Below are 13847 nucleotides of genomic sequence, written 5' to 3' on the forward strand. Positions count from 1 at the left end.
TTTCTGGTAGAAGTGAATATATCTACTGGAACCATGTGCCTAAGACAAACCATGTGCAAATTCATAAGTCAACACCATTGCTGAGTATTGTCTCCTTAAAAAAAACAACGCATAATAAATCCGATATGGACAGCAATAAAATCACTGCCTAGCACCTTTAATTGCTATAATGACATGTTCCTATCTAAAACATTTACCATTTACTAAGGCATTAGTAAATACAGCTGTTTAGACTGTATATATACTTGTATACTGCATGTTGAATCACAAAAACATTACACAGAATAAGCATAAAATATCTTTAATTAAAATAACCTCTCGGAAATAGTGGATCGGAGTATGGCTGAACAATATTGCTTAACATAGCCCTCGAATTCAAGTAAAGTACATTCAATTACACGTTACACAACATATTTCAAACCCGTTGTCTTTACAAATGCATAACATAAGTCGAGTGGTCCCAGGGCTTCAGAGGAGCTGGTGGTGACCTCCTTGCTTTACCTGCGAGATTTATCGATTGGCATGTTGGCTTCTATTAATGTTGCTTGTCACGGCTTGTGCATTGCTGTTCGATACAGCTGAAAAGACGAATTTCACTCACAGTCCAAGATTAAAACATAGCATTAAGCAAAACCCAACAAATCACAGCACATTATCGGGATTTCATGCACTTATTGCTATTTCTTTTAAAATGAAATCGCTTTAAATGACATCTTTCAGAAACACACAAATGGAATATGGAATTACAATGATCTGAGGCACAAATACTCCAAACCAAAGCTGCTCTGGTTGTACAGTGTGTGATAGATTCTGTGCGTGATTTCCCAGTGTGGACATATTGCCATTTTTGCAATGGCAATTTTCTAGATCTTGCAGCCTGACGGAAAAGTCCACTGGGTTTCATTACATTGGCATTGCTGAGACTGCCAGAGATTACACCCTAGTAGGGAAGGACAGCAGGCACAGATGGCATGTGCTCAGGTATCGGCTGTGACACTGGGTTTAATCTCAGATGCTGGCCTAATCTCTTGACCAATACAAATATACTTAAATACTCCATTTATGTATTAAATATCCAGTGTATATATTGCTTCTCTTGTTTTGTTTGTCTATGCATCACATGTATATCAGAGCATCATACAAAGTTGGCACACTAATTCAAAATAATTTTGCATTTCCACTAATGAAGTAAACCAGAGAATGAAGCAGTAAGAAAGATAGATTGACGATTCCCAGCATAGCCTCTTTCCTCTCCATACAGCGCATCTGTTGTGCTGGACAGCTGGCAGGTTGCCCAGCATCACTGCATGGAGAGTGAAGGTGCCCGCGCTCGCAAATCCTACTAATGAAGGGGGGAAGGGTTGGCGGGGTCTGGGGGGATCCTTCACTTGAAAGAGGCACAGACTTTGCGATCTTTAAGAGGTTGAGGGGGGCGATAGTTATCCACCATGCAGCAGGCCTTCTCTTCCTCTGCGGTAAAAAGCAGAGATCGGAATTTTTCCATCTGTACGGGAAGAGAAAGAATGAGATATGCTGTGAGTTTTCATCATCTGCTATTATTTATGTGTTCTGTAAACTGTCCTAAACAAACTCGTTTTCATTCATTCTCTCATTTTAAAGAGAATTTCATGTTAGTCAATTTAATTTTATACTCGTAGAGGCTAGGAAATGAGGCATGTGCACATTTCCAGCCCTGAACCAAAGTCGTGATGTTAACATTCGACAGGGTCGTGTTGATTCTCACAAAAGTGCTAGATGCCACAGAGGTTGAATAGAGAAGGAAATACAACTGACTATGACTATGGTTTTGTCTGGTCTACTTGCCTCAGATGAGGGAAAATATCTTGCCGGTTTTATAAATGGAAGGTCAAATCAATCATAATCGGATGGTTTCTCATTGGATTGCGCACATTTGGGTAGTTCACGTGATTTCTACGTTTCTGTGCAGTGACTACAGTGTGCAATATATTTCATGTAAAAGTAATTATATAAATGCATATAGTTTTATATAGATATATTTACACCGATTCATAATAACATGGAATGTACTTAAAAAAAAAATATATATATATATATAATATTCAGGATTCTTTGAAAGTTCAAAAGTACAGCATTTATTCCAAATCTTTCACTTTTGACCAATTTAAATTTATTAATTTATCGAAAAAATAGAAAATCGTATTGACCCCAAACTTTTGAACAGTAGAGTTATTAAAGGATTAGTTCACTTTAAAAAAAACTTTTGCTGATAATTTACTCACCCCCATGTCATCCAAGATGTCCATGTCATACTTTCTTCAGTCGAAAAAAAATTAAGGTTTTTGATGAAAACATTCCAGGATTTTTCTCCATATAATGGACTTCAATGGGAACCAAACGGTTCAAGGTCCAAAAGAGTTTCAGTGCAAACTGTTCAAAGGACTTTAAACAATTCCAGACGATGATTAAGGGTCTTATCAAGTGAGACGATCGCTCATTTAAAAAAAGAATCTTTTTTTGTGTCATTTGGTTCATTCAACGAACGAAATGAAGAAACTGAATCGGAAAAAGATTTGTTTTCGTTTTCGAGGAGTCACGAACGCGCATCACAGAACAGAGCAAGGCGAGCATTTGAGCTTATAAAACTTAAACTTTGTTATTTATTTTTTATAAATGAGTGATCGTTTCGCTTGATAAGACCCTTATTCATCGTCTGGAATCGTTTAAAGCCCTTTGAACAGTTTGCAGTTTGCAGTGAAACTGTCTTTTGGACCTTGAACCGTTTGGTGCGCATTGAAGTCCATTATATGGAGAAAATCCTGGAATGTTTTCATCAAAAGCCTTAATTTCTTTTCAACTGAAGAAAGAAAGACATTGACATCTTGGATGACATGGGGGTGGGTAAATTATCAGCAAAAGTTTTTTTTTTTAAAAGTGAACTACCCCTTTAAGAGTCAACAAGGTATTCTCCTATTCTTTTAGAGATGTCCCACTTTAGCACTGAGCATGTGGCTCCCTTTTAAACTCCCCCTCAATGCTTGTACTGCTGGTCTAATTGTGTCACCTGCGCAGAGCTGACGCTGATTGTCTCCTTGCAGACGATCCATGTGACGCTCTCGTACAGAGGGGGCGTGGTCAGAGACCCAGGGTACGTCCAATACTCCAGAGATTTCGGGAGCAGGCAGGTTGGGTCAAAGTTTGTGAATGAGGTCTGCTTTCCCTGCAAGATAACAAACACACAATTGACCATGAAGCAGGACTGATTTCAATCTTCAGCAAGAAATAAAAATGACAACAAAATGTAATTGAATTGGTAGACATGCCTTGGACTTGATAGCATCCATAGCATCCAGAACCTTCTGAAGCTTAGGATTGTCTTCACCGATCTGATGGAAAACAAAAACAAAAAACAATTTTTAATCCTAATTTTGTGGGACGATTTTTATTATTTTTATTAGATTTTTATTATAAGATAATTATTATTTTATGCTCATCAAAGCTTTTACTATTATGTTTTATTATTACATTTAATTTATTTTATTTCCGTGCAAAAATAAAATCAAGTGCTGTGCCTGTTTAGTGAATTCGTTCTTGTGTTTGCAATTCTCACTATTAACTAGTAGCTTATTATCATGCACTTTGGAATGATATTGGCTGTATATTAGTACTTATTAAGCATGTATTAATGCCTTATTCTGCATGAACATACACTCACCTAAAGGATTATTAGGAACACCATACTAATACTGTGTTTGACCCCCTTTCACTTTCAGGTGCCTAAAGTGTGCCAAAAAAAACATCCCCCACACCATTACACCACCACCACCAGCCTGCACAGTGGTAACAAGGCATGATGGATCCATGTTCTCATTCTGTTTACGCCAAATTCTGACTCTACCATCTGAATGTCTCAACAGAAATCGAGACTCATCAGACCAGGCAACATCTTTCCAGTCTTCAACTGTCCAATTTCTTGCAAATTGTAGCCTCTTTTCCCTATTTTTAGTGGAGATGAGTGGTACCCAGTGAGGTTTTCTGCTGTTTTAGCCCATCCGCCTCAAGGTTGTGCGTGTTGTGGCTTCACAAATGCTTTGCTGAATACCTCGGTTGTAACGAGTGGTTATTTCAGTCAAAGTTGCTCTTCTATCAGCTTGAATCAGTCGGCCCATTCTCCTCTGACCTCTAGCATCAACAAGGCATTTTCGCCCACAGGACTGCCGCATACTGGATGTTTTTTCCCTTTTCACACCATTCTGTGTAAACCCTAGAAATGGTTGTGCATGAAAATCCCAGTAACTGAGCAGATTGTGAAATACTCTGGCACCAACAACCATGTCACTCTCAAAACTGCTTAAATCACCTTTCTTTCCCATTCTGACATTCAGTTTGGAGTTCAGGAGATTGTCTTGACCAGGACTACACCCCTAAATGCATTGAAGCAACTGCCATATGATTGGTTGATTAGATAATTGCATTAATGAGAAATAGAACAGGTGTTCCTAATAATCCTTTAGATGAGTGTATTCTACATCCATTAATCCTACACCTAAACTTAACAACTACCTAAGCAGGCAAAAGTGTTACTATAGTGGTTACTAGTGAGAGAGAAATTGTGACCAAAATGTAAGACTGCACACAAACCGTCAGAAAAACTCCAACCACAGCAAGACCATCAGGCTTATCGGCTGCTTCCCCAAAGCTGGGATATTTTGTGTTCCAGTGGACCAGATGGAGCTAAAGATGAATTTATTAGGTACATTAATATTTAATCATATAAAAAAAACATTGCACATCTCACACATGCACACATTTGCCCAGTATGCTCAGGGATTCACACCTCGGCTGGATAGCATTTCCCATCGACTGTGTGCTCGGAGCCTTTGTCGTCACTGGCCCCCCAGTGGAAGTGAAACTGTTTGAGCCTGTATTTACCTGAGACCGGGCCTTCTGTCAGCGCTAGAGCAAACAAACAGTGATATATGTTATGTCAAAGTCTGCTGCATTATGTGTAGGTTAAATGGCTAAACTTGCCACACAGGTATCTCCCTTTTGTTAAATAGACTGCATTAAAGTTTCTAAGCAGTCAATGGTTTGTTTTTTTAGGCTAAGTGTGTACATGTGTGATTTCCCACAACTGTGCAAAAGACTGACGTCACTGGAGAGTGAGCTGACGTGTTTTTTACACATCAGTTTAATTTTAGACTTTACACTCTTATTCAGGCTATAACCTATAAATAAGCATAATCTATAAAATTGTGTTTGCAAACTATCTATTAAAAGATTAATATTTAACTATGCAGTAGGAGCAAAAGACAACTTTCAAAATGCTTCCCAGAAAGAGCACATAATTTAATAGTGTGCAAAAAAAAGTTGCTTCAAATTTTTAAGTAAAATCCAGTAATTTTAACTTAAATTACATTAAAACGTGAGTTTAATATTTTATATAACCTACAAAAATATTTTTGAAAATTTCTTAACTTTTTTTTTTTGACGAGTTAAAGCAAAGTAAAAACATATGTTGTCATATTGACCATTTACAGTGAATATTCAGCAATAATACTCTGGGATTACATAATTATTGTAAGCTTTCCTTCTAAATAGTATCTAGGTTAACACTGCAGTCGTTTCAGGAACACTCTGACTAAAAGTTAAGCTAATGATTAATACAAGAATAGGCTGGCAATTCATTATAAGAATCAACAAAGAGTTCACGAACTTGAGCTGTCGTTATCATCGGCAAAGGTCACTTGGAAAGAGTGTCCATTATTCAGGATGTCCAGCGAAGTGGTGGGGTCGTACTTCAGTTTCAGCGGCTTCAGTGTAGCATCGTAAGACGCTTCACTGGTGTGAATGTCGATTGGAGACTGGCGAGGTCCATTGGCAATGGGGAAGTTTTCACACCATTTCTCAGGTCCTGCATTGGAAGGTGACACAGAGGTTAAACAGTGCAATTCTATGCATCTGGCACAAAAATGCATTTCCAAATGAAATGATATTCATAAAACAAAATATTTGAGCAGCATCCAACCTTAGATTATATGTATTTTTCGATGGTTGCTTTTTAAATCACAACAGTAGCTTATTATCTTACATCATTGCTTGTCAAGCCGTTAAATGAAAGAAGAAGAAAAAAGATTGTTGAAAATAGGCATTTGAAGAAATATATTTAAAGGTCTGCTTTTATGGGATGAAATAAAAAATCTGCATTAGTGCGAAAAACAAACAAACATAGTTCTAAATTCGATACAAAATAGGCTACCGATGCGTTTATTTATGCATATAGGCTATACGTGACATCTGTACATTCTGCACGTCACATTCGTGCTGACTGTGCAGTAGACAAGGTGATCATGTCTTAGTTGCATAGAGGGCAAATACAGTTAATGAGGGATAATATAATTCATTTTACATTCTATATTTAAAAAGCCTATGAAATCATATATGAATCTGAAAAATCGTAATCACGAGCGAGATCTTAGCCTACCGTTATGTCCTAAATGTAAAAAAAAAAAATGTGAATGTATGTAAATGTACCGTTATGGTCTGCGTATCCCCATCCGTGAGACATAATGACAGCTGTGCCGCGGTCTGCTCAAGTGTCCGCAAGTGTGCTAAAGCAGTCTAAGTGTCCTCATACAGAGAATCTGAAGGTTTATATAGCGCCTTTCTGGACGCGGTTTGTTCACATGACCGTATATTAAATATGTGATCAGCAGGAGGAGCTAGAGAAGAGATCGATATTGCGCGCGCTCACTCTTTCGGAATGCGCGCTCGCGCGGTTGGGAATATCGGAGTCATTTTGCTTTGATCTACGGGTCCATTCGACAGACATCCTTAACATTATGTGATTGCGTAATCAGAGACTTGTGGCACGCCAGGTTCTGATGACGTAGATTGACAGTGTGATACAGTAATGTCAATGAGTGCAGTAATCATCCCTCCATCAGATCCTCCAGCAGAGAGAATGAATGGCGGGTTTACGCAACACTCTGCTACTACAGCTAATATTTGACGCTCTGCAAAGAAACACCTTATGACTGAAAACAGAAATTATTTTTTAGAAGTGCTACAGTCAGTTTGGGTAGCCTAATGAATTTGATGAACATGTAGGCTACTAATATATTGTATTTTATAATGTCACAAATGTAACACAAACACCACCAGATAGGCTACTAGCCAGTAATTCGTGTATTTATTATTCTTTTCATTATTATTATTATAGGCTCTACAATAAAATAAAGGGGTAAAAAGTAACCTTTTTTACAATTTAGTTTTTATTCGTAGATTTTTTAAAATATTATTATGATTGTAGGGTAAATTATTACTGGAAAATAGCTTGTAATTTATTTAAATAGTAAAACCGATGTTCTTTTAGTCGAGATGTTTTTAGATACCATTTGTAAATGCTGCTATATGTGCATAGATATCTGGATTAAGTTATTATGTTTTGGGTTTTATTGCCATCTCGTGGTTGAGACTTGAAACTACGCTCGACCTCCAAATGTGAATAAATGCACAAATGTATCCTGTTTGATTATTTAAAAAAAATAATAATAATAATAATAATAAAAAGTAGGCTAAATTTCTAAATCAAATATATATTTAGAATTTGTATAGGCCTAGATTAATGCTACATAAAAGGTTTATGTGTACATTTTCTTTAAGAATAAACAAGAAATGCTTAATACTTTAGATGTTTTAGAAATTAGTAAAATGATCTACCACACAACTTATTTGCAGTCTTAAGGCTGAGCCTGCCTGAGAGTTTTAAAACCCATGAACAAACAAATGTATGTGTGAATTCACGAATGCAGATTTGAAAAGCTGAACTGACAAATAAAGCTTAATTTCGCGGTACTTTATTCCAATACTTTAATTTCAATCAATCGTGGCGTTCTCCAGTGTTCGCGCACTCTCCATATCACCAGATGGCGCTAATGAACATTCACGCTGCCGGGAAAGCACAGAAGCCACAGCACACACGTGGTTGTAGGAACGAGCTGTTGATGGGTTGATAGTTGAAACTGCGCATTGCTGTTTATGGAATAGAGGGCGTTTTTACATGTAGTTGAATTTGTTTCTTTGGACAAGTTTACTTACAAATCTAGCCATATATTGGTATCCGTCTAATTGGACCTCTTAGACGTCCAGATTGCGGCTTCATTGAATCGAGGAGTCATCGGAAAGTCTACAGGCTTCAAGATAAACATGGCCAAAAATAAACAGAGAGTTAAAAAACAGCAAAATGTGTTTCAGGTTGCGAACAAACAGTCAAAACCCAAGACCAAAGCGAAACCTGTCAAGACCTCTCTGAAACACGTAAGTTCATGTTTTGTTTACATTATTAATGTGTGTATAGGACTGGACAGTTTGGAGATTTTTGCGTTGAATATGTTGACATTCTCCCCCTTAGATAAACACTGTGAGGAATGAAAAAGTGGAGAGCTTAAATCAAATGTTCACAGAAGTACAGCAAGATGTAAGAAATATATCAAAACCCGCGACTAGTGAATCCAAAAAAGGACAGAAGGTATTTATTTATTTACAGCTGTTTCTATGCACTTTTTGTAAAGTGCGCTGGTGTTGTGTTTTTAAATGCCAGTTGTCTGTTTAATCTATTGTAAAAATGACATGGATGCCTTATGTGTGAGTATGATGTGTGTAGATTGTATAAGATCTCATGTAAACTGTATATTTCAGGTGGTCAGAGAAGCTCCCCGGGAAGCTGTCAATGTGGATGGCGCTGCGCAGCTTTTCTCTCAACTCTAGAAAAACATTTTTACATTCAAAAAATGGACTCTGGACTAATAGGAGAAACTTTATACCATATAAATCTAATAATAAAAACAGTCCATCATGCCTTCAAGTCATCAATGTAATTTATGAAATTATTATACTTGCAGTTTTATTCTGTATGTGAATCGCACAGCCACACTTAATGCTATATATATATATATATATATATATATATATATATATATATATAAAAGTTTTGGGAGTTCAATATTGTCTTTGCTTGCTGAAGCATAAAGAGCAAAGTCATTAAAGTCTTAATATCAATCAGAGCTCTTTTGTAACAAATTATTATTTTTTTCTCTCGGTTGTATTGAGTCAGCTGTAATGGGCTTTATATATTCTTCAGATCGATGTTTGAACCAGTGACCCACTTGCAAGAGGGATGGCCACTCGAGTTGCTGGCCTTTAGAACATCAGCTGGTGTTTTATTTGAATTAGACGTCAGGCTTTTTTAAGTTCTCAGCACTAAAACGGCATTTCGGAGCTTCATTGTGAATTGGCTTACTAGTCAGCTATTTTAGGAACTAATGTCAAATCTGTCATCTTTCCTCTGCCTCATGATATTTAAAACCCGTTAGCCTATTTTTTCCATCAAACACAAAAGGAGTTTTGCAGAAGGTATGGTTTTACAAAAATGGATGTGAATTCATTCCGGAGTAATTCCTGTATGCAAAAGTTGAGAACTTTTTGAGAACTAATTAAACCAATGAGTGTGATGTGCTTGTGTATGTGTATTATATGTACACAAAATGCTATAGAGTCAGTAAGAAGTGACAGCAAAGACATTTAGAATGTCATTTCTATTTTAAATAAATGCTGTTCTTTTGAACTTTCTATTCTTGAAAGAATCCTGAAAAAGATGCATCACGGTTTCACTTTTTTGGAAAAATTATTATTATTATTAAAAAATATTAAGCAGCACAACTGTTCTCAACATAGATAATAATTTGAGCAGCAAATCAGTATACTGTAATGATTTCTGATGGATAATGTGACAATATGAAATTTATTCATAGGAATAAATTGTAAAATATATTAAGTTTTTGTGTGTGAGAGAGACTTTCGTTTCCTAATGTGGTGTGATAACAACTCAAGACCACTAGAGGCCACACATTTATTATAAAAGCACTACATTAACGGCAAGAGTGAAGACTGCAGATCTGCTGACAAATTCTCGTTTTTCTCCTAAATCACTTAAAATATAACTAAATTATGTTTGAACAAGCATATCATCAAAGGGATTTGAATCTGGAAGTGTTTTGAACTGGAATGTGCATCTCTAGTGGACACATAAAGAACGCAGTGTTCAAGATACACAAACGTGATAGCTTTACACTATCTGTCTGTTTACTGGTGTGTAAGTGCAATATCTTTTTTTAGCAGAACATTTGGGTGTTGAAATCCATTCATTCTGTCATTGAATGAATAATTAATCATCATTCAATGATAATTAACCACTGTATAGAAATACTTAAATATTAAGCCATAAATGAGCTTTAATATTACAATAGAAAACACATTGGTATTTTTTTTCTCTACATTTTCATGAATAATGAAAGTGCAAGCAATATGAGATTTTTGCAAATTTACCTGTCGATATATGTCACTCTGACAAATTGAGAATGTGTGACATTTATTATTTTTTGCTATGGTCCATATTCTGTGGTTGGCTTTTTATGAAACACTGTTGTTGTTGTTTTTTAGAGCAGCTGGAGGTCTCATAAGGTTGTGAAAAGCGTAAATGTATAATTCAGCTGGTAAATCAGCATAATCTCTTCACTATACGGTTCTGCAGGAAACAGTTGTTGTCCAAATCTTCCTCAAACAAGAAATGGAAATTTGCCCTGAGGTTTAGGACAGGATTTAGGTGTATGTGAGAGAGAGATGGTGAAAAAATCCACACATAAGCTTTTTCTCTACAGCTGTCAAGCATTCTTCTTCTGATCTCCCTGATGCTTCTTTGCAATGAGAGGAGCTCTGCACAGCATAACTCGAGTCTAACACACTCCACCGAACTAATGTGCCAGGCGATGCCACCCGACTGTTCTTTGGCTCTGTCTAGCATTCATTTGTCACAAACCCACAGATATCATTTCTCCTTCCTGTCACCTGTTTATGTGGGAAAGGGTTTTTTCTGCTCTCATAAATGGATCTTTACAACAGACTTTCCTAAACGAAGGGAGCTATCAGCAATTTGGCACTGCATTAGTGTGGTGAAGAGTAATCTCAGCATTACTGATACTGTCTGACGGAAAGCACTTAGAATCCCACACACACTGCTGCTCTTGCCGTCTGCAAAACCTCCTAGAGTTCTTCAAGTTCAAAACAGGTCAGATCAGCCACAAACTATGAGGTTGAGCTGGTATTGATGCCGTCCCCTGGAACCAGAGCTGGATAAAGAGTCAATCAATGTTAATTCCTCAGCAGTGCTTTGCTGTGCCTGGCATTGGCGATAACCAGCTGATCTTCTTCTGTTCAACGTTGGTCATCAAAATGAACAAATCTTTTTTTCCGAGTCATTTGGTTCGGTCAACGAACGAAACGAACTAAATGATTCGACAAAAGAGTCGTTCATTTTGACGCACGAGTTCGAACAGGAGAGTCACGTATGCCGCACGTGCATCACAGAACAGAGCAAGGCGCCAATTTGAGCTTATAAAACTTAAAGTTTGTTATTTATTTTTAAAATGGCCGATCGTTTCGCTAGATAAGTCCCTTATTCATCGTCTGGTGTCGTTTAAAGCCATTTGAAGCAGCACTGAAACCGTCTTTTGGACCTTGAACCGTTTGGCACTCAATGAAGTCCATTATATGGAGAAAATCCTGGAATGTTTTCATCAAAAACCTTAATTTCATTTCGATTGAAGAAAGAAAGACATGGACATCTTGGATGACATGAGGTAAGTAAATTATAAGCAAAAGTTTTTTTAAAAGTGAACTACTCCTTTAACCGGCTAATTAGAGATCGTTTGAAAAGTCCGGTGACTCTCTCTCTCTCTCTCTCTCTCTCTCTCTCTCTCTCTCTCTCTCTCTCTCTCTCTCTCTCTCTCTCTCTCTCTCTCTCTCTCTCTCAATTCAATTTGCTTTATTGGCATGACTGTACATATTACAATATTGCCAAAGCTTGTAACACATAGTGAAGACATCAATAATAACAAAGTATTATAACAATTTAAATTGAAATGTACAAATTAAATTGCAAAAAATAACAGTGTAACAGATTATAATTTCTATGAACGTTTGATACCACCGTGTTTTAACATATATATACACACGCCTACTGAGGGTCACTGTGGTGGACATTAGGGAAACACACTGAGGTCACACACACACACACACACACACATTCTCTCTCACTAGCTCTCTCTCTCTCTCTCTGAGCGGATCTCGTTTCACACACGAATGACTCGCTGCTCACCACAGACATTCATAATAATTATTATAGACAATCTAATGATTAACCCTACGTCCTCACATAAAGTCTCGTTATGCCCTGAATGCCACCAAGATGAAGAAGGTGCTGCCTGTTGTTCACATTAGACTCAGATTGATTTAGCTGCTGAAGAAAAGTCTCATTAATCTAGGCCAAGGCTGACCTTCAGTGAGTGAGAACTACATGTTTCTGAAGTTGAATTACAACCTGTTCTGTTCAGTTCAGTGTTTTTGGACAAGAACATTCAGTAATGGAGAGGATGTTCGATTTTATGACCATAATAACAATTATAGGCTGCAAATGAGTGAATGAGCGTGATGTTGACATGCCATGGTGACTAAATTTTTGCATTTTGATGAAAGATAATTTTCTTCGGTGGAAAAAACATGCACTGATCTTGATCTACAATTATTTATGATAATTGCAAATTGTTATATTTGCAAGATTATATTATTTAGTTACTTGACTTTCTTGCCTTAAAAGGATTTGAACGTGTTTCCTGTGAAAATAAAAGGTTTTGATCGATTTGACAGCCCTTATTTTTATAAAGTTGTTTTTTGCATGACCGATGCAAGCTTTGTCTGGAAGTCAGAGAGAACAACGGCTCTTTTTCTGCTCTGCTTGCACACCTTGACAGAAAATGGGCATTTCTGACAAAGGCTGATGTGGATTTGCGTAGGATGGACGGAGGCACGTCGATGCTGATTTGACCAGGAATCAGAGGAGTAATCATAGAAGATCAGGACAGCTTCACATACTTCACATTTTGGAAGTCTTGTTGAGAATATTCAAGGAGAGTTGTGCTGCCGCATTATTCCAGCCTTTTCTTCCTCTTCAGCTACTTCCCTGTCAGGCCATTTTCCTTCGGATTACATAAAGACCCTTGATGCGTCTGGGTTCATGGCCTGAAGACAGTCAGAGGAAAGTTGGATCCTGGTATCGGCTCAGGAACGACACTGATACAGAGATACGGATACGGAAGTTTTACCTTTCACTAAACATATTTAGGAATTTAGATATACAGGAAATCGCAATGGTAGACGAAATATATAAAAAAACATATCTAAATACGTTTAGTGAAAGGTAAAATCTCTGTGTAAACAATGAGTGACGTAGACACGCAAGCGATCATATCCGGCGCATGCGCAGACCGTTACACGAGGTAAAAACGATATAAATACTGTTCGTTTTCTCTCACAAACCGCTTGTTTCGTGTCTTAGGCCATCAATGTGTACTTACATTTACGAGTCATTCAATCATGTTTAATTTTGACTTCTCTGTGCAGGCTCTTTGAGGTGGACCAAGGGAGGACCCCCTTAACCTCCAGTGACGGTTTGACCGAAAAATATCAAAATTGAAAATACTGCGTAAACAAAGACACCTACATCTTGGAGACCCTTGGGGTAAGCAAAAAATTAATTTCAAAGTGAACTATCCCTTTAAGTGTGGTAGTGACTTTCACAGGGTTGACCTTATTTTTTAAAAGGAATTACTCTAGCAGATTTTCAAGATTTCTTTCATTGAGTTTCTGATATATGTTTTTGGGGAGACTTGCAAGACTAGTCTTGCTTATTTCAAGGATTGCATTGAGCACTTAAAGCTATTGAGTTGCTTAATTCTGTCTGCTTCCACAAGGTG

The 13847-nt window shown here is 37.2% G+C and overlaps 2 protein-coding genes across 2 annotated transcripts; one reads left to right on the top strand and one right to left on the bottom strand.

Moving 5' to 3' along the window:
* Nucleotides 1-285: 285 nt before the first annotated feature.
* Nucleotides 286-6661, bottom strand: ca2 (carbonic anhydrase 2). Its single transcript, XM_039684682.2, has 7 exons — nucleotides 6514-6661; nucleotides 5696-5893; nucleotides 4817-4935; nucleotides 4621-4713; nucleotides 3303-3365; nucleotides 3044-3199; nucleotides 286-1504 (listed from the first exon to the last, which is right to left on the bottom strand). Exons 1-7 carry the CDS (start codon nucleotides 6545-6547, stop codon nucleotides 1385-1387), a joined length of 783 nt encoding a protein of 260 aa, XP_039540616.2. The 5' UTR covers nucleotides 6548-6661; the 3' UTR covers nucleotides 286-1384.
* Nucleotides 6662-7922: 1261 nt separating this feature from the next.
* Nucleotides 7923-9490, top strand: rbis (ribosomal biogenesis factor). Its single transcript, XM_039684684.2, has 3 exons — nucleotides 7923-8298; nucleotides 8393-8509; nucleotides 8680-9490. Exons 1-3 carry the CDS (start codon nucleotides 8188-8190, stop codon nucleotides 8746-8748), a joined length of 297 nt encoding a protein of 98 aa, XP_039540618.2. The 5' UTR covers nucleotides 7923-8187; the 3' UTR covers nucleotides 8749-9490.
* The last annotated feature ends 4357 nt before the right edge of the window (nucleotides 9491-13847 follow it).

The sequence above is a fragment of the Pimephales promelas genome, chromosome 22 (assembly GCF_988280905.1).
Source record: "Pimephales promelas chromosome 22, fPimPro1.hap1.1, whole genome shotgun sequence".
Lineage (NCBI taxonomy): Eukaryota > Metazoa > Chordata > Actinopteri > Cypriniformes > Leuciscidae > Pimephales > Pimephales promelas.